At 49.6% G+C, this 22,477-nt stretch overlaps 6 protein-coding genes across 6 annotated transcripts in view; 4 read left to right on the top strand and 2 right to left on the bottom strand.

Annotated features, from left to right (window-relative positions):
• Positions 1–1,527: 1,527 nt before the first annotated feature.
• PADG_06545 (TFIIH/NER complex subunit SSL1) lies at positions 1,528–3,460 on the top strand (the record flags this gene model as incomplete). Its single annotated transcript, XM_010763616.1, has 3 exons — positions 1,528–1,799; positions 2,083–2,418; positions 2,512–3,460. 3 exons carry the CDS (start codon positions 1,528–1,530, stop codon positions 3,458–3,460), a joined length of 1,557 nt encoding a protein of 518 aa, XP_010761918.1.
• Positions 3,461–4,146: 686 nt separating this feature from the next.
• On the top strand, positions 4,147–5,311 carry PADG_06544 (uncharacterized protein; the record flags this gene model as incomplete). Its single annotated transcript, XM_010763615.1, has 2 exons — positions 4,147–4,472; positions 4,669–5,311. 2 exons carry the CDS (start codon positions 4,147–4,149, stop codon positions 5,309–5,311), a joined length of 969 nt encoding a protein of 322 aa, XP_010761917.1.
• Positions 5,312–6,606: 1,295 nt separating this feature from the next.
• Positions 6,607–9,613, bottom strand: PADG_06543 (uncharacterized protein; the record flags this gene model as incomplete). The annotated part of the gene is made up of 7 exons (XM_010763493.1): positions 6,607–6,841; positions 6,897–6,987; positions 7,044–7,323; positions 7,396–8,022; positions 8,072–9,205; positions 9,282–9,395; positions 9,494–9,613. The coding sequence occupies 7 exons, from the start codon at positions 9,611–9,613 to the stop codon at positions 6,607–6,609; spliced, it is 2,601 nt and encodes an 866-aa protein (XP_010761795.1).
• Positions 9,614–11,572: 1,959 nt separating this feature from the next.
• PADG_06542 (uncharacterized protein) lies at positions 11,573–14,877 on the bottom strand (the record flags this gene model as incomplete). The annotated part of the gene is made up of 5 exons (XM_010763492.1): positions 11,573–12,834; positions 12,909–12,992; positions 13,073–13,198; positions 13,294–14,514; positions 14,718–14,877. 5 exons carry the CDS (start codon positions 14,875–14,877, stop codon positions 11,573–11,575), a joined length of 2,853 nt encoding a protein of 950 aa, XP_010761794.1.
• Positions 14,878–16,927: 2,050 nt separating this feature from the next.
• PADG_06541 (uncharacterized protein) lies at positions 16,928–18,870 on the top strand (the record flags this gene model as incomplete). The annotated part of the gene is made up of 2 exons (XM_010763491.1): positions 16,928–17,422; positions 17,524–18,870. 2 exons carry the CDS (start codon positions 16,928–16,930, stop codon positions 18,868–18,870), a joined length of 1,842 nt encoding a protein of 613 aa, XP_010761793.1.
• Positions 18,871–20,478: 1,608 nt separating this feature from the next.
• PADG_12148 (NADH-ubiquinone oxidoreductase 78 kDa subunit, mitochondrial) overlaps positions 20,479–22,477 on the top strand; it is a gene marked incomplete at both ends in the record, with an annotated part of 2,894 nt that continues 895 nt past the window's right edge. Inside the window, 6 exons of the mRNA XM_010763701.1 lie at positions 20,479–20,620; positions 20,778–20,801; positions 20,897–20,948; positions 21,022–21,036; positions 21,110–21,132; positions 21,198–22,459. Coding sequence (XP_010762003.1) covers positions 20,479–20,620; positions 20,778–20,801; positions 20,897–20,948; positions 21,022–21,036; positions 21,110–21,132; positions 21,198–22,459 — 1,518 coding nt within the window. The remainder of the gene's footprint in view (positions 20,621–20,777; positions 20,802–20,896; positions 20,949–21,021; positions 21,037–21,109; positions 21,133–21,197; positions 22,460–22,477) is intronic.

Below are 22,477 nucleotides of genomic sequence, written 5' to 3'. Positions count from 1 at the left end.
AATCTTTCACAAAGTCTTAAGGCTGAACTTTCACTAAGTATTTGATCTTCTTTGTCTGCTGGTGTAATTGCCAGGAATTACTAGATGTTTGAAGTATTCAAAACATGATTGAATTGCTAGAGCTGCTGCATGAGAGGGTAGAAATCTGAGATTGAATATCTAGCTGCTGAAGAATGTAGTCAGATTGAAAGAACACTATTTCAGTAGCTTTGAAGTCATTTTGAATAGTCTGCAGTTTGAAGACTTCAGAATGCACTGCAGAATAAGTCTTTAAGAAATCTGCCTTCTAAATAGCATTAAATTCTAGCTGCATTCACTATTAAATTAAACTCTCATATGCTCACTTTAAGACTGCAAAAACACTCATATCTAGTGACTGTAAAAGATGTGATGAATGAGATGACATGCAAAGATATATAATAGTATTATTCTTGCAGATATGATTGAATTCTGAGATAAGATGACTGTCATATCTGTTCAGAATAAAAAGACTATAAGTGTCAACTCTTCATGAATTTACAGCAGAAATAAATAATCTAGTAAGTCATTTGACTTCTATCTCATCCATAGTTCAGTCATTAGAGCTAACATCAAGTCTTTAGCTGTCTGAGTGTCTGTCAAACCAGTCTTCCTGTAGAATCTGCCCTTTGAGAATGATGTATGATAATAGGACTCATTTCAACATGTTGACTGCCTCAATCACAGTCACCCATTCACAATTCTCAGACTGTAGGAGCTTTGCTCAGTCATAGTGCTCAGCACTAGTGATGATCTTAGTAGTGGCATAGAGCTTCATGGCAAAGTCAGTCTCATCAAAGTTGTATATATTCTCTGATAGAATTCCATGCTTAGCAATTATAGCCTTCAAGATTTTAAATCAATCCTGTATAACTCTGATATCTTCACATTTGACTCATTCATGATTATAGTGTCTGGAATAGTGGCTTTGAAGCTCCATACAATGTTTAATCAGTCTTGAAATCCAGTTCTTGCTGACCCGGGGGGGAGAGGTGGTAGAGGTGATGGAATTCCATAAGGTAAGAAGATAATTAGCCATATCCTCAACAAATGCTGGCTGGGGGGTAAATCCTTGTTTAACATGATCCAGCACCTATTCAACTAGCCTATCCTCTTCAGTCTGAGTCAATTTGTGTGAATTTGAGTGTAAATTCACCTGTGCAGGTCTGCCACTAAGTCAATGATCAAGAGTAGAAGATGAAACATCAAATAGGCATGCAGCTTCACAAATTGAGAATTTTTCATCATTTTGAATAGATTTTATTGTGAGTTCAAGCCTCCCCTCTCTCTCAATAGAATTTGAAGAATTTTTATTGTGAATTGGTGGCATAATTGCGTGTTGAAGTGGAAGAGTAGTTAAATTAGATGATATTTTGAAATGGTGTCTCGCTCGCTGGGGTGTCTCGCTCGGTGTGGAATTACGTTAGTTAGTTACCTAGTTATAACTATCATGATAGATAACTAACTCCTCCTGTCCCAACACCATCAGCCACCCCAATATGCCCCGCCATGCCCACCTCAGACCCTGAATACGTCGCCCAACCCTCCGACAACGATCTGGACGAGCTCATCGCCTCCGCCTCCGACGACGATGACGAACTAGATACCCGACCCTCCGCCTCCGGCCGCGCCGCGCGCTCGAAAGATGCCAGGCGCCGCAAGAAGGGCCGCGGCGGTGCGGAGTGGGAGGTATCCCGCACCTGGGAAACGCTGGTTGAGGGTGCAGATGGCACGATCCGCGCGACAGTCGAGGGCCTGTTGGAGGCGGGCAAGAGGAGAAGGTGCGTGTAGGGGTTTTTCTTTTCTTTTCTTTTCTTTTTTTTTGTGTGTGTGTGTCATTGTATGGGAGGGGAGGGGAAAGGGGGCTGGGTGTTGATAATGTGAAGACATTCATCATAACAGCTATGACTGTTTACTATATCCCTTTTAATAACACTGATCTCTCATGCTGAATTGAAACCTACATCTCATCATCAACAAAATATAACCCCCCTCCCCCCAAAAACCATGCCACTTCAAGCCCAATCCCAATCCCAATCCAAACTAACAATAGCCACCCCGCAGAGTTCTCCGCGACACCACCCCGCTGCAACGCGGCATAATCCGCCACCTAATCCTAATCCTCGACCTCTCCTCCGCCATGTCTGAAAAGGACCTGCGCCCAACCCGCTACCTCCTCACCCTCCGCTACGCCCAGGACTTTGTCCGCGAATTCTTCGACCAAAACCCCATCTCCCAGCTAGGAGTGGTGGGCATGCGCGACGGCCTCGCAGTCCGCATAAGCGATATGAGCGGCAACCCGACGGAGCATATACTGGCTATCCAGGGGCTGCGCGCGAAGGATCCGAAGGGGATGCCGTCGTTGCAGAATGCGCTGGAGATGGCTAGGGGGGCGCTTTTGTATGCTTCCCATCTCTAGATATACATATATATCGGTTCTCCAAGGTGTTTCCTGCAGAGATGGGTTCAATTTCTCTAACAGTGATGCTATAGCCACACACCAAGCCACGGCACCCGCGAAGTCCTTATAATCTACGGCGCCCTCCTAAGCTCCGACCCGGGAGACATTCACAAAACAATCACCTCCCTCATCACCGATAAGATCCACGTCTACGTCCTTGGCCTCGCCGCGCAGGTCTCCATCTGCCAAGAACTCGTCACAAGAACAAACAACGGCGATGACTCAGGCTACAACGTCGCCATGAACGAGCAGCATTTCCGCGAGTTAGTTTTGAACGTCACCACCCCACCGGCCACCACACTCGCCTCCCACACCGCCGCCGCCGCCGCCAACGGCACAGGCACAAACCCCAGCACAGACGGCACCCTCCTCCCCATGGGCTTCCCAAACCGCCACCTAACCCCGCACCCAACCCTGTGCGCCTGCCACTCCACCCCCTCACGCTCCGGCTACCTCTGCCCCCGCTGCTGCACGAAAGTCTGCACTCTCCCGGCCTCCTGCCCCTCTTGCAACCTGACCTTAATCCTCTCGACGCATCTGGCCCGCTCCTACCATCACCTGTTCCCGCTTATGAATTGGGTGGAGGTGTCGTGGCGGAAGGCAGCGAGGGCGGAGGCGGAGGGGAGGGTGGGGTGCTTTGCGTGTGGGGTGGGGTTTGCGGGGGTGCCAGGGGAGTTTGTGGGGGCTGAGGGGGATGAGGAAAGGGAAGAGGAAGAGGACGGGAAGGGGGAAGGGAAGGGTGCTAGCAGGGGGATTAGTGTTAGTGGGCGTTATGAGTGTTTGGTTTGTCGGTGTCATTTTTGCATTGATTGTGATGTATTTGCCCATGAGGTTGTGCATAATTGTCCTGGGTGTCAGAGTGGGGTTGTGCAGGTGAGGGAGCAGGAGGGGTTGGATTTGAGTGGGGATGCGAATGGGGGTGGGAGTGGGAATGGGAATGGGAATGGGAATGGGGCGGTTGATGTGATGGATACGGAGTAGAGAAGCGAGTGACGAGGGCAGGGTCGAAAGGAAGGGAAGAACTGTGCTCTTGTTCTTGAGAATGAGCTCTTTTAACGATATATGAATTTTCTTTTCTCCCCTTTCAATCGGGATGCTTACGGGTTGCATGGCACAGGCGTTTTGATTTATATTTCAATGTGGGTTGGGGGGAGGCGGCGTTAGGTACATACCCATACCATACAAATTAAATGATAAAGAGGAGTATTTGAAAAGGGGGTTTTGGCCCATGCCATCTTGATTTTTTACTATATTCCAAGGAAATGCCCGACACCTCATCCTCCGTATTAAAGTTGACAATGCGATGCATCATTCAAATCGATGGTATTAAATGACACCAGAAATACTTAATTGATTCTTCTTCTCCTCAGCAAAAAGGGGTTACAGTGGCTGGTTGACTTTTCAGGGGCTCGCGGCAGAATATCAAGGCGGTGTGCTAACCCAACACAAACTCCCCTCCTGACATCATCTGCACTGCATCAACCCCCTGGATCTTGAGAGCGACAGCAAACCCAGAAAACGCAGCTCACAAATCCCAATTCAAAAACAAGGGGGGGGGGGCGCATAGAAATACCTAATAAAAATAAAAATAAAAATAAAAAATAATAATCAAATAATAATAAAAATATAAGATATAACCCACCTCTTCCTCCCAATCCCCAACCGCAATGTCAACAACCCATCCCGCCGAGGATATCCCCTCCTCCAGCGCCCCTCCACAACCACAGAACCCCTCAGCCACTTCCACCTCCACCTCCACATCACCTCCCTCACCACCCTCGCAATCCCCCTATCAAGCCTTCCACACATACCCCTTCGCCAGCGATGCGGAATTCAAGCTGGGCCTAGGCATGATTCTGGGCAAGCCGGCGGGAACGCCGGCGACGGATGAGGAGGTTGATCAGGTACAGATCGGAGAGGTGGAGGGAGGAGGGGAAGGAAAGAGAGAGAAGGAGGAGTTGCTGTTGAAAGCGAAGTTGTTTTATTTTGCGAAGTGAGTTTTGTGATTTCACTTTTGCTTTTTCTCTTTTCCCTGGGGAGGGGGGGGAGGGAGGTGTGTGTGTGTTGAGGTGAATGTGGGCGTGAAGAGGGATGAAGATGGAATAACGAGCAAAATAACCCCCCCTTCCTCTCTTTATATTTCTCTATCACCTGCACCATTAACTAACCAAGCGATAACCCAAACTCAGAAAGTTCCCCACACCAACAGCTTCAACCCCCCTAACACCACAAGGCTACAGAGCCTACCTCCGCCAATTAAACAACAACCCTCCCACCACCACCACCACCACCACCACCTCCTCCTCCTCCTTTCCCCCCTCCCCCTCCGCCTCTTCTCAACCCTCCTTACCACCCTCCACCTCCACATCCTCCACCTCCCCGGCCCCTCCCCAACCGCAGCCCCAGACACCCTCCTACCCAACCCCCTTCGCCCACATCGTCTCCCTAATAACCAACAACCAGCCCATCCCCGGCATCCAGAACATCCCCGACATAGTGCTGATGGGCATGGATAAACCGAGTGCTAAGGCGAGGCGGAGGAAGCCGTGGGAGGTAGAGGGGGTGGGTGGTACTTCTGATCTTGCTACTACTGCTGCTGCTGCTGCTGCTGCGGTGGGTGTGATTAGTGCAGTCAGTGCAGATGGGACGGATGGTACGGTTGATGATAGCGCTGGTGATGACAAGCAAGGAGGCAAAGGCACAGAAGAAGCTGCTGCTGCTGCTGCCGCTGGCGCAATCAGTCCCGGCAATGTGCCAGACAATGCGGGTACTCAGGGCGATCATGAAGGTCAGGGCGAGCCGCAGCAACATCATCATCATCAGCAGCAGTAGCAGTAGCAGCAGCACTTGCAATGACTACTATACTATATAAATCAGTGCTTGGAAAAATGGGGGGGGGGCCCAGACAGGCAGGGATTCATGCAACCACTCCTGGAGCAAGTCGTCCGTCCATCATATATAGCATACCCATTCATAAATCCATGTTAACATACACATACGGAGCAGATAACCGTTTAACCTACCACAGAGCATTGACCCACAACAAGCAAGCCCGTTCTCAATAGAAGCCATAGCTAGTTATATATAACAACTCAGAACCGTTACTCTTACCTACAAATCTTTCACATTCAAGTTATCAACGCCATCCACCCCCATCTCTCTATATCTCTAATTTTTGTAACAGCGGGAAATTGGTTTGCATTAACTTATGTAGCTAAGTCATAAATAACTATTAGCTAAACACACCTCCATCAACATTAACATACACCAATAACTAATCCCACTATCACTTTAGAAGAATATCTGATCCACTATAACCCTTTTTTGGCTTGTTATAAAGTAAAAAAAAAATTAAAAAATAAGAAAATAAGGGGGTGGGGGTAGCGAGAGCGCGACGTCCAGTAGTTGTGGAGGAAGACATAACATAGGTAATTGCTTTCCAGTTTCGTAGAAAATTGGCGACGAACCAGCCAAAGAAACGAAGGTATTGACGGCAAGAAACGGCGAAACGACAACAGTTGGATAAAAGATAGCGAAAGAGCGTATAACAAAATCTCGTACAATGAACGCTGTCAACATAGTGATAAAACATAGGATAGACCTTTGATAAAAAAAACAGAATAAGACCCTAGCACCTACTTTTTCTTTTCTGTCGTAAACCAAAGCACTGGGAATTCAACCCACGCCTATTAGCTGTCTTAGGATAAATCATCTTTCAAAGAAATATGGCAATTTAAAAAGAATGAAAAATGGGTGTCTGTATAGCTCGGAGTTTTTCAGAAAAGAAAAACAAGAAAAAAGCAAACAAGTTTCTGTAAAGGAAGGACAAAAGACAGGAAAATAAGAGAAGGATCTGAAAGAAAAATTGGTTCAGAATGGTTGTTGGGTTCGGTAGGTAGCAGGCAGCTCCAACAAGCCAAAGAGCAGATTATTAGGATTTTCAATAGAAAAAGGCTCGAACCAAGCGGGGAAACCCACGCATCCGAGAATCCTAGACTGGAGAAAATAATTGTAAATGGGCATTCCGATATGTGATCCTGTTTTAGGCATTCTACGGTCAAGTGTTCCAAACGTTGGATATGCTGACGAAAAACCAAGGGCCTTGGTGATAAGAGACTATATTTTGATCAACGATATGCCGGATAGTTGGGGCTGGAGTTGGAGTTGGAACCCCACTGGCCGCCACTCCGATTGAAACGAACTGCTGGCTGGCCTCCGGGAAAACGCTCTTCACTGGGGCTGGAAAAGCGGCTAACTTGAACTCCTGCTCCTGGGCCTGGACGGGTAACATGATTTGGGTTGCAGCAAAGCATTGCAACACGAGAGCCAAATTTAGACCCACGCAAAGAGACCATATGTTTACTGCTGCATGGTTAGACACAACAGGACGAAAAATCAAAGACGGATGTGAACAAACCGAATATGGGTGGCAACGATATCACGTTGATGAGATGCTGCATTCATAAGGATCCACTGGATCAAGTAGTTGCCATACTGATCGCCAGCAACTACTCAATGCATTAGCTCTCATACCATGTGGTTAGAGAGTGTTTCTCAAACTTACTATCGATGAGAGGCATGCGAGGACGGTCGGGACGCCCGGTGCAAACACGGTTCAGATAACGGTCGAGAAACTCAGATCCACCAATTTTCAGGCACTTCTCCACGACCTTGGAGGCGAACTGGTCCATACTATAGTCAGTGGCCCAGAGAAGGATGTGCTCAATAGCACGGCTCTTGTCATGGGGTGCGCCGTGTTCGCAAATGTGCTGGATGCACCAGTTGCCAAACTGTCCGTGAGAGAGAAGATCGACATTCGAAAGCACTTCCTCAATTGCTTGACGCTGCAGCAGTGTTGTCAGCTTGCTTCACCAAAAAAATAAAAGTTGGGGGGGGGGGAGGAGGAGGAATCGTACCTTTTCATCCTCAACACAGTTCTCAAAGATGTTCTGCACGACCAGGCTTCCAGTCTCCCCGAGAGCGACTTCATGCCACATTCCACGCAATGCCTCGTTGACCTTAGCCATGATCTGAGGGGGCTCATTGCTCCAGCGAAGCTCGAAAAGTTTCTGCCAGACATGGCAAGCATAGCGATGGATGACTGTTTCTGGGATACGGCGTAGCAACTCATGAACCATTACTGCTTTATGCTCCTCTGGCACACAGTCAAATGCCTTTTGGATCACATGACAACCGAAAGGATCCATACTCAAACTCAGGGTGTTTCCGCGCACCGCGTTGGCTATGGCAATGATTTGTTCAGGAGTGCCATGTTCGAAACAGCGTTGAACAAGGAAGTTTCCGAAACGGTTGACCATCAATGGGTATGCCTGATTAACAATTGCTTCGATAATTTCGAACTTCTGCTCGGAGGTGCCAACCTTGAGCTTTTGCTGGAGGAAAATTGAGGCCTGCTGGTCATTGCCGCAGACGATCTTGTCGACAATATACTTCCAGTCACAGGACACACTCTTGTCAAGCAGACGACGGTAGTTCAACGGCTCCAAAGGTGAAACATAGGTCTGAGCAGCACCAGATGTAGACTATAACCATCAGTCATGAAAATGAAAAATGGTTGAGTGTTGTACTTACCGCGGTGCTCCATGCATCAGCTGAATTGACAGTAAACTCCGCTGCAGTTGGGGAAAGAGGAGTCCCAATGGGACGTGGCTGGTACTGGCCAGGAGCAGGGCTGGGAGCAGGAGGGCCCGGAAACATTCCGGGATAAGTCCCTGCATGCTGGTTGCTTACAGTTCGAGTTGTTGGCCCACCAGGAGCGGTGGTAGGAAAAGTTCCCCAGGGAGAATTTTGTGGTGGAAAGCACGAACCGCCACGGTTCAACTGGGAAGAAGGGCGGCGACTAGCCGCACTTTGGAGAAACTGGGACTGTTCATTGGCATAACGACTATCAAACCCAAAGGTAGGGGAACCAGGGCCAGAGGATAACACACGCTGGTTGGGCACATAAGCTGGATTCTGTCCCATGCCCTGTTGAGGCAATCTGCCAGCCCAGTTACGGCCAGGGTCAGCTGCAAAGTTGGAGTTGCCCAAGGGAGCCGAAACCTCGCGGTAGGGCCTGTCATTTCCAACAGCAGCATTCATTATGAATGACGGATGAGTATTGTTCCATATGCCACGGGCACGGTTGTAGCCACCAGCAGAAAGAGCGTCTGAGATGTCAGAGCGGGCGTCATCCTGGCTAGCCCAGGTCTCCTGACGTTGACTATAGGGGCGGGTAGATGCATTGAAAGCATGCTGCAAATTGCTAATGGTTTGTTCAGTGATCTCACGACCACTGAAATCAGCCTCAGAGGGCGGACCCATAGCTTGGTCCAAGGTGTGCTTCATCACACGAGTCTGCGCCAGCTCTTGCTCCTGGAGCGCAAGACGAGAATTAGCAGCAACTAGTTCCTGCTTCAAACGAAGCATCTCAATGGCATCCGCATTGTCCTGTTGGCCAGCATTTGAGTCACCGGAACTCAAGGCAGGAGAAGATTTTACACCCTGGGCTTGAGATGCAGAGCGCAGCTGCTTGTCCATTAGGATCTTCTGCTGCTGTTCCAACAAGGCTTGCTGCTCAGACAGCTTGGCCATAATATCGTGATTGAGAGACGACTGGCTCACGGGGATACTCTCCTTGGGGGCCAACTTTGCTAGGATTTGATCAATAGCAGACTGCTGTGTCTCTGGATTGGAGACTGGATTTTCATGTTCCAATTTCTGCTTCTAGGACTGTCAGCATTGCTTATCAAAACAGAGGGAAAGAGTTGGGGGGAAGAGGGAATAACTGCGTCTATCTGACCTTGTTGGAATGACTAGATTCATTCCCTGCAGCAGAAAAGACGGGGAATTTTCCCAACTTCGAGGACTCCAGATGACTACAGTGGCCTTCAGTACTAGAATTGTACTGCAGGCCCTGTGAACGAAAGACATTGCATTAGAACCGGAATCGAAGCGGGAAGGCGCGTCGAGCAGTTACCAATACGAAGGGGGGATAAAAAGGGGAAATCCTACCGGAACAACACGCTCACGGCCACCACCACCACCACCACCACCACCATGGTCCCCGTCATCCTGAGGGGGTTCAGGAATTCTACGAGTTGCCTCAGGGGATCCAGGAGTACGGAGCGACATCTTGACAGCAGTCTCGGGTCCCAAGAGTCTTTGTAACTTTGCCTGTCCGCGGGTGTTTCCCGGCGGAGTGGTCTGCAACCACGCAAGCGGAATCCAGTATAAACAAGGAGGAAAAGCACCACAAAAAATAGGTGCAGAATCCAAGGAAATTGGAAATGAAATATCAAGAGATACAACTGATATAAGAATCGAGAAACGCAGAAGCAGCAGAACAAGATGTAGAAGAGAGCACGCGAGGGTCCAGGTTTCGATTGATTATCAAGGGACAAAAATGTAAACAGATAGACGACGACGCGCTAGGAAGGCTTAGCACGTCTCCTCTACTATCTTCCAGGACGCGAATTGGCTCTTGAAAGGGAGCAGCCAATGTAAGCTACTGGGCAAGATAGAGAAGAGGATGGAAGAGACACGCGCTGAGACAGAGATTTTGTAGCCAGAAAGACGGAGAACCCGACACAGAGGTGAAAGATGACAGAGAGAGATTTAACCCGACATAGAGACCAAAGACAGAGATTTAAGAAGGAAGAAATTAACAGATGAGATTGGAGAGATGGAGTGAGAGCTTGGAAGGAGGGAGGGGGGAGGGGGGAGGGAGGAGAGAAGGGGTGACAGACAAAAAGAATGCGAGCTGTGAGGAGAAAGAGAGAAGAGAAGAAGAGAGAAGAAGGGAGTAGAAGAGAAGAGAGGAGAAGAGAAAGGAGAAGGGAGAAGGAGGAAGATAGAAGTAGGAAGATGGTTTGCTATTGTTGTTATTATTTTCTTTTTCTTTTCCTTTTATTTCCCTCTCTCCCCCTTAGGAGAGGGAGGAAGGGGAGGGGGATGGATCCTCACTGTGGGAGGAAGGTTAACCCCTTTTGAGAGATTAGGGCTTTGACCTGACAGGAGGAGAAAGTGGACAGTGGTGAGCAACTGTACGGCAGGACGATGAGAGTCCGTGGTGATAGGGAATATTAGAGAAAGGAGGAGAGGGGATTACTCGGACTGAATGCTAGATTAGATGTTGCTTCATCTCTTCTCTGCGTGCCAACTCCCATACCCCTGAACCAGAGAAAGGACTGGATAGAGACGATCACTGATCAGAGACAACGCCGTGAAGATAAACAAACCAAGTGTTTTCTATATATGAAGAGATGGTAGAGGGAAAGAGATATTGGTTTTACTGCTCGATAGGTGTAAAATAAGAAGAGAGACATGGTCCAATGGGCTGCGCGATATTGCACAACAAAACAGACACCGGGATTAAGGTAGAAGGCAGAAGGCGAAAGAGCCTATGTCGAGCACCACCTCTTTTATATCCAGTCAAAAAGGGACGGGGATTAAGACGACCCGAGAAGGTATTGGGAATTAGATCAACTTACGATCCATCGAGAGTATTCATACCAGCGGTGGCCGGTGCAAACAAAGCTGACCACCCAGAAGAGACTGAAGAACACCCATTTCTGTCAAGGGAATAGCAGAGTTTAACCCGAGAAAATAATAATAATAATAATAATAATATAAAATAAAAAGACCCAACGTACCGAAGCAAACCTAGAGGAGAAGCCAAAAACCAAAAGAAAGCCAGAAACACAATGTAATGAGAGAGACAGGTGGATATGCCTCCATCGAAGTTCTTTACGCTCTGCGTTGCCAGTCCGCGGCGGGTATCAAAGAAAAGGAACAAAAAACAAAAAGATAGTTGGAAAGTGAGCTTTGTGGTGTTGAGATCTCTCAGCCATGTATCGGAGGAATATCGATTAATTATGAGGGCGACAGAGACCAGAGACCAGGGACCAGGGACCAGGGCCTGGGAGCTTGAAAACCAGACAGCTACCCACCAGCTGAACGTTGATTCAGATGTCCATACAGCCAATCAATCAACCATGAGCGGCATCTTCCAGATCCATTAAGAAGGCAAACCTCATACCCCTCTCTCAATAAATAAATAAATAAAAAATAAATTGCTAGACCAAATCCAAATCACCCCACTCTCCTCCACCGCCAATCCAAAAACCCCCCCGAAACCACCCCCGCAACCCCCATCCACCTCGCCCGCTCCCCCAAAACGACAAAATCCGGCTGCCCAACTCCAGTCAGCAGCGGCACAAGACGGCTCGCCTGCCGCAGCCCTGGCACGTCGGCGCCCCAGATTACCAATTCGAGGCGTTGATGGGGGAGGGGGCGGAGGAATATGGCGCCGAGATTGGGTTCGATGGGCAGTGTGGTCGGCTTGGGACGTGAGGGTTGGATTGTTATGTGGGTCTTTGAGATGGAGATTGGGAATGTGGGGAGAAGGGAAGGCGGGAGGGCGTCTGTCAGGGCGAGGGTCATTATGTTTCCATTTCCGTTTCCGTTTCCGGTGCTGGTACCGGTACTGCTATTGGCGCAGTTGGTGGCTGGTAGGATCTCGGCATCCGCGGCGAAATACTGCAGTAGATTTCGACTAACCTGTACCGCCACTCTCTCCAACTCCCCACTCCCCTCCCCCCCGCTTGCGCAGATTCTTACCAGAAACCGTCCTCTCGTGCGTAATATCGCATCCATAGCTCCATTCTGCCGACCGTAGCGCTGGGAGAGATCATCGCGCCAGGACCCATCCGAAGACATCGTCCAGGAACCGCTGATCTCATCTTTGACAAACCAGGTCGCATTACCATCGTCGACACCCGGGACCGTAAATCCAGTCGAAGGGTCATCTATTCTGATCTCCACTGGTCGTGACACTACCCGCATTCGCCCCGGGAGGAGATGGAACCGGTGCACATTACGCGTCTTCAGATGCCATAGTCCACCCCTGTTGCCTTCCCGCGTTACTCGGATATGCCCATACCTATCTGGAGAACTTAATTGGTCGACAGCAATACCACCCCGCGATCCCATATCCCCTGAACTCGGAACAACAAATGAAAATTCCTTCGGGAGCAGGTCATCATACGATCGCCGGCTGGCATGGTGTGAGTAGAAATCTATCAGTGGCGGCGTCGTGAGGACGCCCGTGAACCAGTGACCTGCATCGGGGAGCTCGTGGTACGTGGATTGCCAATTATTTTCCTGGGTGAGTTGGTGGAGGAGGCGGGAATGGTAGGCTGGGACGTTATCGTCGGCGGATCCGTGTTGTTGGAGGATGGGGGTCCCGGCGAGGTTGGGGATTAGGAGTTCGTGTTTGAAGGATTGGAGGGACGTTCGCAGGAGATGGGTTAGATCTAAGTCGCTGGGGTGCCACATTGTGTATGGGACGTAGTCTGGTGATTTGAGTTGGTGTTATTTGTTGCGCGGATAAGGTGGGCATGGATATGTGTTTAGGGGGCTTACATACTTTCAATCGAGGAATATCCCGAAACAGGTGCGGCGGCGATAATTTTGTCAGATTGATGCGTGAGGAGAAACCATGTCCCCTGGCCTAGCAAAAGCCCAATATATATATCAACCAGATGCCCTCAACGATCATAGAGCATATACATGTACAGTACAAATACAAACCTCCATTCGAATGCCCCGACACAATCCAATCCTCCAACGCCACCCCAGGCCCCTCCCACCCTACCGCCTCCATCCAATCCGGTATCGCAGCGACCGCAGCATGCACATCCGCCGAACCCCAGGTATCTGTGAATTCCATTAGCAAACCCCTTTCATATCTACCACACACCAATGCCATTCACTACCACGGGGAGAAAGAAGAGGAGAAAAATATAACGCACGCCAATCATCTCCACTCCAGCTCGTGCCTCCAGTCGGAAACACTATCCACGCACACACGCCATACGAAGCATCAAGCATATGTCGAACCTGTTCATCAGCGGCCTCGAGACCTGCGCCGTGAAGGGAAAGCAGAACAGGGAGATTGTGTTTACCGACTGAGTTGCATGTGGTATTCAGCGGGGGGAGGAGGATGGCGTAGGATACGACGGCGGCGGTGTGGAGGAAGGTGAACTTTTGCGCTTCGGATATTGTACGCTGTGTCAGGGTTGCAGGCAGGCCTTTTGTTTTTCGTATTCGCACGTCGTCATCTGGGGAGCGGAATTTGTAGCTGAACTGGAAGGTGAAGTTTGACGGGGATTGGTCGCAGAAATCTATCCGGAAAGACATAGGGCGCGACTGGAATGGAGCCAGTATGAGCGGGCTGTGTAGCAGGGATAACGTTGGACCGGAACCAGCGGGCCGCACATCATCATCGACAGTCCGTATATCGGTAACCTCCACCCATATCTCGTGATAATTCCTCACGATCACAGAAGCAAAGGGCGAAATAAGTTTCCCCTCCACAACTTCAGCAACCAGCAAGCTACCTGCATCCAAAGCCAGTTGCACCTCGCTACCGCCATCTTCAGCATCCCCACCATCCTCAGCAAAATGCCTCAGCTGCTTCACTTCCACAACAGCCCGCACCCTTGGCTCCCCCACACCCCCCATCGCCCTGACATCCCTCACAAACCTTAAGTCAATGACATGCTCCCCAGCCGCCAGATTCATCAAAATCGGCGCGCGGCGATATGTGTAGAAATCTCCGCCAAAATACGGCTCTCCATCAATCCAAATTTCCAGCAGGCCGTCGGTAAATATAGCCACAGTAGCAGCAGAAGTAGTAGCAGCAGCAGCAGCATTCGTGGTAGTGCTACGCCCACCATCAGCACCAGATGCTGATACGGTAATACTCCCTCTCGCCCACGCCTGATATTGCAACGCAGCCCAGCCGTAAATAGACTGGAAAAAGGCCCAGTCAACATCTGGGAAACCGAGGTCCAATGTCACTTTAGCGGAGCCATCATCGCTCACCACGAGTTCTGATGCTTCCAAGACAGACCAGTGAACAGTACCATTGAGACCCAGGGCGCTGGCGAAGGTGGCGTTGGGGTCATGAGCAAAGGATATGTTGCGAAATCCACCCAAGATCTCAAGGGGGTCAGCGCCCCAAGTTGCCTCTGCGGAAAGGGGTTATTTAGTTAGTCAATGGAATTCAAAATTTCAAAATTTTTGAGTGTACTTCTGCTTCCTCGATGCAGATATAGACCTGATGAAGGAACCAACTAAGCCTAATATCAGCCCGGGCCCCCTTCCCCACACCCCAAACCAGCGATTCGACGGAACAAGGAACCAAAAATTCAAAATACAGACAGACACTAACCTCTCGTGCCGATGTTGAAAGGACCAAGGACATGCCACGTCCTCGAGAGTGATATGGGTGGTGGTGGTGGTGGTGGTGGTGGCAGAAGTATCCTGTTCATATTCGCATCCATATTTGCGAGCACATCAGCATTGGAGCCCCGTTCCACAAGCGGGAACATGGGGTTTATATCTCCTCCAAACACCCTGCTCATCCAACATAACATCCAAACAAATATCAAATCTGGACGTGTTAACCGTGTGATGTACATTCTTTCATCCATCGCTCATCAATTCCAACGGGCAGAGTTGGTATATGAGAGGGGCCTGCCAGAACGTGGGGAAGGATGAGCGAGCACCAAGTCGTCTTCAGTGAGTACTGATGCATGTAATGCATACATTGCGCGGCCAAGAGAACTGAGACGATTCGCATGAGGGTCTAATGCTCCATTTTCCAATAACTAATAGCTAAGGTAGTTATAGATTTCTTGAGTTTATATATGGAATGGCGATTGCTGATGAGGGTTCGACGAATCAACGCGCAACTGCAGGAGTCCCCGGTTGTAACACGGTGCTCGCAGAAATTGCCCAAGTTAAGCATTGTGCAGGCCAGGGACTCACGGGTTGTTCAGTGCCCAGTTCAAAGATTTATGATCTTACGATTCATGGCTGGACGTAGATCTGTTGCTCTTGTGCACGTAGTTATTCTGCTCCGAGTCTTGGTGTGAGGGTTAACTACTACTAGTAGTTAGCGGGTCGGGTCGGCTTATCGTTTCTGCCAGCCTCTTTATTTAGTTAACGCTTTCGAGCGTCGCCAATTGCCGTCGCAGGATTAGACATAATACATGATTAGTTAGTTACATGCCCGGTCTGGGGAGACATAGCATCGTCCAAATACTACCTACCATCATGTTTCATCAAGTAACTGACTGGATGGGTGGCGTGTATATTTAATATCCGCAGCCCACCTCACCTCCTTTTTAGATCTCACCGGGCGTCGTCGCAGAGCTAGCTAGCATAAAATTAAGCAGAGAAAATTGGCTGCTAGTTGTTTAGACCCATAACTCAAGACCATTAACTAATAACTAATAGTTATAACTAGCATACACCCTTCAGTACTTACAACCGCCGTCGGCACGAAGAAGCAAGCCTCCCCTAAGGGGTAAATTTTACACATAACTCCGAACAAATGCGAATGTCCTCTTCATCTATGACTTGGAAATGGCGGCTGAGAATGCCTATGTCTCTCTACTATCGTACAAGAAGTTAGCCAAGGGGTGGACAATCCACATACGTCCTGTCGGTGATCATAATAGTCGCGCGGATCATGATTTGGGGAACCGAGCTTTTAATCAATTCATTTGGGCAGTATGTTTTGATTGTTATATTAAGTCTCGGGAAAGTCCCCCCACCTTCCACTGGATGAACTGGATCTTTGCAAAGGCCATGGAATTCTGTTCCAATCATTGCTGGCCCGATTGAGCATTGAAGCATTCAGCAAGTTCAGTTTCAACGACTAGTAGTTAACTAACACTATATTCTCTTGATGATGGGAATGGGAGATGCAACCAACCCAAGGTAGCTATCAGAGAAGCCGATCAGTGGAATAGGAGAGCGATGAGAAGTCTCTCATCAAGCCCATGTGGTGGTTCCTTTGGATTTTAGGTATATACGAGACAAATGCCTATAACTCTTTTGCTAAGTGGCATATCTGATCAGTGAGTTGTTGCGGGCGGACAACAGCAGGAGTTTCTTGAAATATTCCAGTTACACACCCTCCATGACTGGTGGTAAGAAATAACTGCCCATGCATCAGAGGACATCTATTCAGAACTAGTTGCTGTCGATTTGTTTAATAACTATAACATGTAGAGGATTGACGTGGAGAATGGTACGTACTTGTCTCCGGCGTCGGACATGGGATTAACAAAGCAAGCAAGCCCTTTTGATTTTTCAATACAAGCATTATAGAAAAATTATCTTCTCTTCTCTGGTCCATCCTTGCTGCGGGCTTGGGGGCGTAACTTGGATTGGCCCGAAGAAATTCTTTAATTAGCTAGGCTTTGCGCCGACGAAGCTTGTTCAGGGTTTCAGGGTTTCAACACACACCAAGTCTGAGAACTCTTTCGACCAACCCTCGAAAAGCACCTCCTCATCTTGCACTCCGGAAACCAACCACCACCACCACCACCACATCCTCCTCCTCCTACTCAGCTCACACCCCCGCTGAGTATGAGCACCACAACCCTCATCAACACGGCGCAGCGTTCGACTCTGCTGTCGCCAATCCTGCAACTCCCAATACCCACCACGATGCTCTCCTCCTCCGCCTCCGTTGCCGCTTCCGTATCCCAACAATCCCCCCTGGACAAATTCCCGGTCTTCGAAGACGAACCCTCCGTCTCTACTCCGTCCTCCACAACTACATACCAAACCCCCTTCAGCGACAATCTCGCCCCTCTCCCTTCCCACCTGTCGCAGCCTCTGCGCAGTTCGCATCACCAGCAGCAGCAGCAGCAGCAGCAATACCAGCCGCCCAGATGGGCGCCCCGGAAACATCCCTCCATCCTCTCCATTGACACCAGCTCCAGCACCGGTTCCAAGCAGCGTCCGCGGAAAAGTATCAGTGAGGCCATTGGCGGCTTTAGGAATCGAGGGACGAGCGTCAGTGCCAATGCGCAGGAGTTGGCCGAGGCGTTGAAGGCGCCTGTTTCGTACAAGCTCATCGTATGTACCCTCACCCGCAATATCCGTTGCATTTAGATGAGAGCAAAGGGGGAAGAAAATAAATAACTAACTATTACCCGTCATGACTCTTTCTTATCTAGATCCTCTGTATAATCTGGTACACCACCTCTGCGCTAACAAACACCTCCTCAAAATCCATCCTCACAACCCTCCCAAAACCCATAACCCTAACCATAATCCAATTCGCCTTCGTCTCCTTCTGGTGCTTCATGCTCGCCAGCCTAGCCTCCATCTTCCCCTCCCTCCGCCGCGCCGTACCCCCGCTGAAAAATGGCCTCCGCAAACCCTCCCGCATCGTCATCAAGACCGCGCTGCCACTCGCCATCTTCTCGCTCCTAGGCCACATCCTCAGCTCGATGGCCACGTCACAAATCCCCGTTTCGCTCGTGCACACCATCAAGGGACTATCTCCCCTATTCACGGTGGTGGCGTACCGCTGCATCTTCCGCATCAAGTACGCGATGGCGACGTATCTATCCCTCATCCCGCTGACGGCGGGCGTGATGCTGGCATGCTCATCGGGTTTCAGCACGAACCTTCTAGGAATCCTCTGCGCCTTCTCCGCTGCCATCGTCTTCGTGTCGCAGAACATCTTCTCCAAGAAACTGTTCAATAAAGCTGCTCGCGCGGAGGCGGAGGACCACCATCATTACAGGAACAAGAACACATCCGCAAACCTCGACAAACTGAATCTCCTCTACTACTGTGCCGCCCTCGCCTTCCTCCTTACCCTCCCCATCTGGTTCGTGTCGGAAGGCTACACCCTCCTCTCCGACCTGCTGCGCACCGCCACCATCCCTCTCCCCACCGACAACAAATCATCCTCCACCGAACCCCTCGAGACCGGGCCCCTCCTCCTCCAATTCCTCTTCAACGGCCTGTCCCACTTCGCCCAAAACATCTTCGCCTTCTCCATTCTCTCCATGGTCTCCCCGGTCTCCTACTCCGTCGCCTCGCTGCTCAAACGTGTTGTCGTCATCATCGCAACGATCATCTGGTTCGGCAGCCCGACGAACCCGGTGCAGGCCATCGGCATTGGACTGACGTTTTTGGGTCTGTATCTTTATGATCGGAATAGCCATGACGATGCGGCGGATCGGAGGGCGAGGGATGATCGGTTTCATGGTGGTGATGTTGAGGGTGCGGGGAAGAAGTCGCCGCTTTTACCACTTAGTAATGTCGCTGGCATTGGTAGTGTTGGCGTTGGTTCTGCTGCGAATGGAGGCAAAGCCTGGGACTCGAACGGGTATTCATTTTCCATGGTGGGGCCGAGAAGGGGGGAGCATCCGGCTGCGAAGGCACCACCGGTTAATAATGTGACGAAGAAGGTTGATGGGGCTGGTGCTGGTGCTTCTGCCGGCTGGCTGCTGCCGGGGACGAAGCAGGAGTCTACGTGGAAGGAGGGTGATTCGAGGGCGTTGAGTTAGGTATTTTGTCTTTTTTCTTTATTTTTTCTTTATTTTCTATTTCCCCCTTTTTAACTTGCAAGATATAACTATTGTTGTTTTGTTTATCTTGATAATCTTCTGTGGTTGGGAGGGGATTTTCATAGGCGGAAGAAGGAATGAATCGTGGGTGTTTTTGGTGATTTGTTGTATTGTTCTCCTTCGTCCTGCCTTCCATCCCTTCTCGGCACATGAACTGAAACACGGCTCCGTGTTTTAATTCTTTTGTATTTTGCTATTTCTCTCTCTCTCAAAAGTGATAAAGGGGACATCGGAGTTTTTATATTTCTGTTACTTGTACAGTTCTTTACCCCTTTTGACCTTCACACTTCTTTCTGCTACTTCTACTTACTATATACGTGGGATGAGTCCTAGATAAGTATGGGCGGTTTATATCTTCCTGTTTTTTATTGTGAAATATCTTTTTCTCCTCCAGATTTCTCTGTGCCTTTTATATTGTACTTTGTACAGTGCCTTAATACACGTTCGCCTGTTTGTTCAGTCCCGCCGTGCTATATGAAGACGGGATGGGACGGATTGCAAACGAGATTCTTCGACGACAGTACACTTTCCCCTGGCTTGAGAAGGGGAAGGAGGGATGATAAGAAATTTCTGAATGCAACATTCGACACCAATTTTTCTCTCTGCTTAATTTCAAAACGCACAGCACATAGAATTTTTCAATATTTATTTCAAGACTTGGGGAAATCTACTGTTCCTTTGTCCCACTCGGATCCAGTGAGCTACGCTATGTTCCAATTTTATTTGGCAGTCCTTGCAAAGGGAAGTCTTGTCTTCTCTTTGACAGACAGATACATATATCAACTCCTAGCAAAGCCTTCTCCGCACAAGCCCGTATCACGATATAAATCAACAGAGCCTCTCCTTCACCAACCCTCAGCAAACCATCCATCCCCAGCAACATGCAGAGCAATGTAATGTATGTAGCAACCGTCGGTAAGGAACAAAGTAACCCTCAGGGGGCCCAAGCGAGACCCTAAGCCGCTCCAGCTACGGCGCCGAAAAACACTCCATTTTTCCTGTAAAAGCAAAAAGAGAAAAGTATTTTAATCTCTCTGGGAGCATAGTGTAGAGGAAGAAGGGTGCGGGCATTGAATATACTTCATATATATATATATATATATATATATAGAGTATAGTCAAGATCCCTCCCTCCTACAATAAATCATGTCCGTGAATGAGTTTAATTGAGAAAGAAAAGAGAAATAGAAGAGGAAGAAGAAGAGACAAAAGTTAACAGAAGCAGAGCTTGGAGTGTGGAATAACAGTTCTTCCGGAATATGTAGCTAGCAAATATCAGCTGACCTAGCCAATCAGCGGCGGTCATTATGCGTTACTAAGCGCGCTAAGCATGCCTCAAACAAATCACAGCCTAAAAAAGGAACATACCGAGCTCATCTCATACCCTTACTACTACACGCCAAACCAAAACCCCCATTGATCCGTCCCGGGGCCCAAATCCTACAATAATCCCCCTATCCGATTCGCTGCTCAATTCGTTCCTCCCGCCCCCTTTTGTTTCTGCAATTGGTCCTCGAGAGCTGGTGCGTGGTTTCGGTCCCACTGGCAATGATCCGGCCGCTGTTCCTCCGTGCGGCGGCACGGGCGAGGAGAAGGGTTCAGTTCGGGAGGGTTGGGTATAGATGTGTTTCTGGGAAGAGGGGGTTTTCGAGTACGGGAGAGAGGAGGGCGGAGGTTGAGCTTACTGTTGGTATGTTTTTGTTGGGCTTGGTTGAAGGAGGAGGTGGAGGTGGAGGTGGAGAGAGACGGGGAGCGGGGGAGGATGGGATGGAATGGGATGTTTAAGGATTGAATTGGTTATGATTTTTTTATGGATTGATTGGCTGACTTGTGTTTTTGATTCGTAGATGGGAAGAAGGTTTCGATTGAAGGTTAGTGCGCTTGGTTATATTCCGGATGATATATTTCTTTTGGTGATGGGGTATGTGGAATTGCTTGGTTTGCTGATGTCGGTTGGGACATGCAGCTGGTTCCGCTTTAATTCAAGCTTGTGAGAAGGCTGGCGTTACAATTCCAAGGTAGGCTCAATTGCTTCCAAAAGAATCTTTGGCTGTGTTTTTCTTCGTTAACTGACTGGCTGGATCTCCGCAGATATTGCTATCACGAGTAAGTTTTAGTATTTGAACGCAATGCTTCTTTTACCACAGGATGAAAATTGGATTGTTAAGTAAATTTCCAGGAAACTATTGATTGCAGGAAACTGTACGTCCTCCCCTTACTCTCCACAGCCGTTGTGTTCAACAAAGTGCAATGCTAACCTTCACCAGGCCGAATGTGTTTAGTCGAGGTCGAACGAGCTCCCAAACCGGTAGCATCATGTGCATGGCCAGTCCAGCCGGGAATGGTCGTCAAGACAAACTCCCCCATCACACACAAAGCAAGAGAAGGCGTCATGGAATTCCTTCTCGCAAACCACCCCCTGGACTGCCCAATCTGCGACCAGGGCGGAGAATGCGATCTGCAAGATCAGTCGATGAGATATGGTGCTGACCGTGGTCGGTTCCACGAAATAGGCGGCAAGCGCGCCGTGGAGGACAAGAATATCGGACCCTTGATCAAGACCTCGATGAACAGATGCATCCACTGCACACGCTGTGTTCGATTTGCAAATGACATTGCTGGTGCCCCTGAGCTGGGAACGACGGGCCGAGGAAACGAGATGCAGATCGGCACGTATTTGGAAAAGAATTTGGATTCGGAATTATCTGGCAACGTTATCGATTTGTGTCCTGTTGGTGCATTGACGTCGAAACCATATGCTTTCCGCGCACGACCATGGGAACTGCAACATACCGAATCCATCGATGTGCTGGACGCCCTTGGATCGAATATCCGAATCGACGCCCGCGGAATGGAAGTCATGCGCATCCTTCCAAGGTTAAACGACGACGTCAACGAGGAATGGATCAACGACAAAACCCGCTTCGCCTGTGACGGCCTGCGCACCCAACGCCTTACCACCCCACTAGTCCGCCGCGACAACAAATTCCACCCCGTAACCTGGGAACAGGCCCTGACCGAAATCGGCAACGTCTTCCGCACCCTCTCCCTGCAAGCCAACGAATTCAAAGCCATAGCTGGCCACCTCATCGAAATCGAATCCCTCGTCGCCATGAAAGATCTCGCGAACAGGCTCAACTCCGACAATCTGGCCCTTGACCAGCCCAACGGCAACCTCCCGCTCGCCCACGGCATAGACGTCCGCTCAAACTACCTCTTCAATTCCAAAATCTACGGCATCGAAGAAGCAGACGCCATCCTGCTCGTCGCCACGAATCCGCGCCACGAAGCCGCCGTCCTCAACGCCCGCATCCGCAAACAGTTCCTCCGCACAGACCTGCAGGTCGCCCTTGTCGGCGAGGAATTCGACAGCACCTTCGCCTACAATCACCTCGGCAACTCTCTCAAGGACCTCAAGGCCGCGCTCGCGGGCGCCTTCGGCAAGACCCTGGCCTCCGCCAAGCGGCCAATGATCATCCTTGGCTCCGCCGCGGCCGAGCACCCGGATGCGCGCGCCATCTTCGAAACGGTCGGCTCCTTCGTCGAT

Source organism: Paracoccidioides brasiliensis, assembly GCF_000150735.1.
Source record: "Paracoccidioides brasiliensis Pb18 unplaced genomic scaffold supercont2.8, whole genome shotgun sequence".
NCBI lineage: Eukaryota > Fungi > Ascomycota > Eurotiomycetes > Onygenales > Ajellomycetaceae > Paracoccidioides > Paracoccidioides brasiliensis.
The sequence above is the reverse complement of the archived record's forward strand: the minus strand, read 5'-3'. Positions and strand labels throughout refer to the sequence as shown.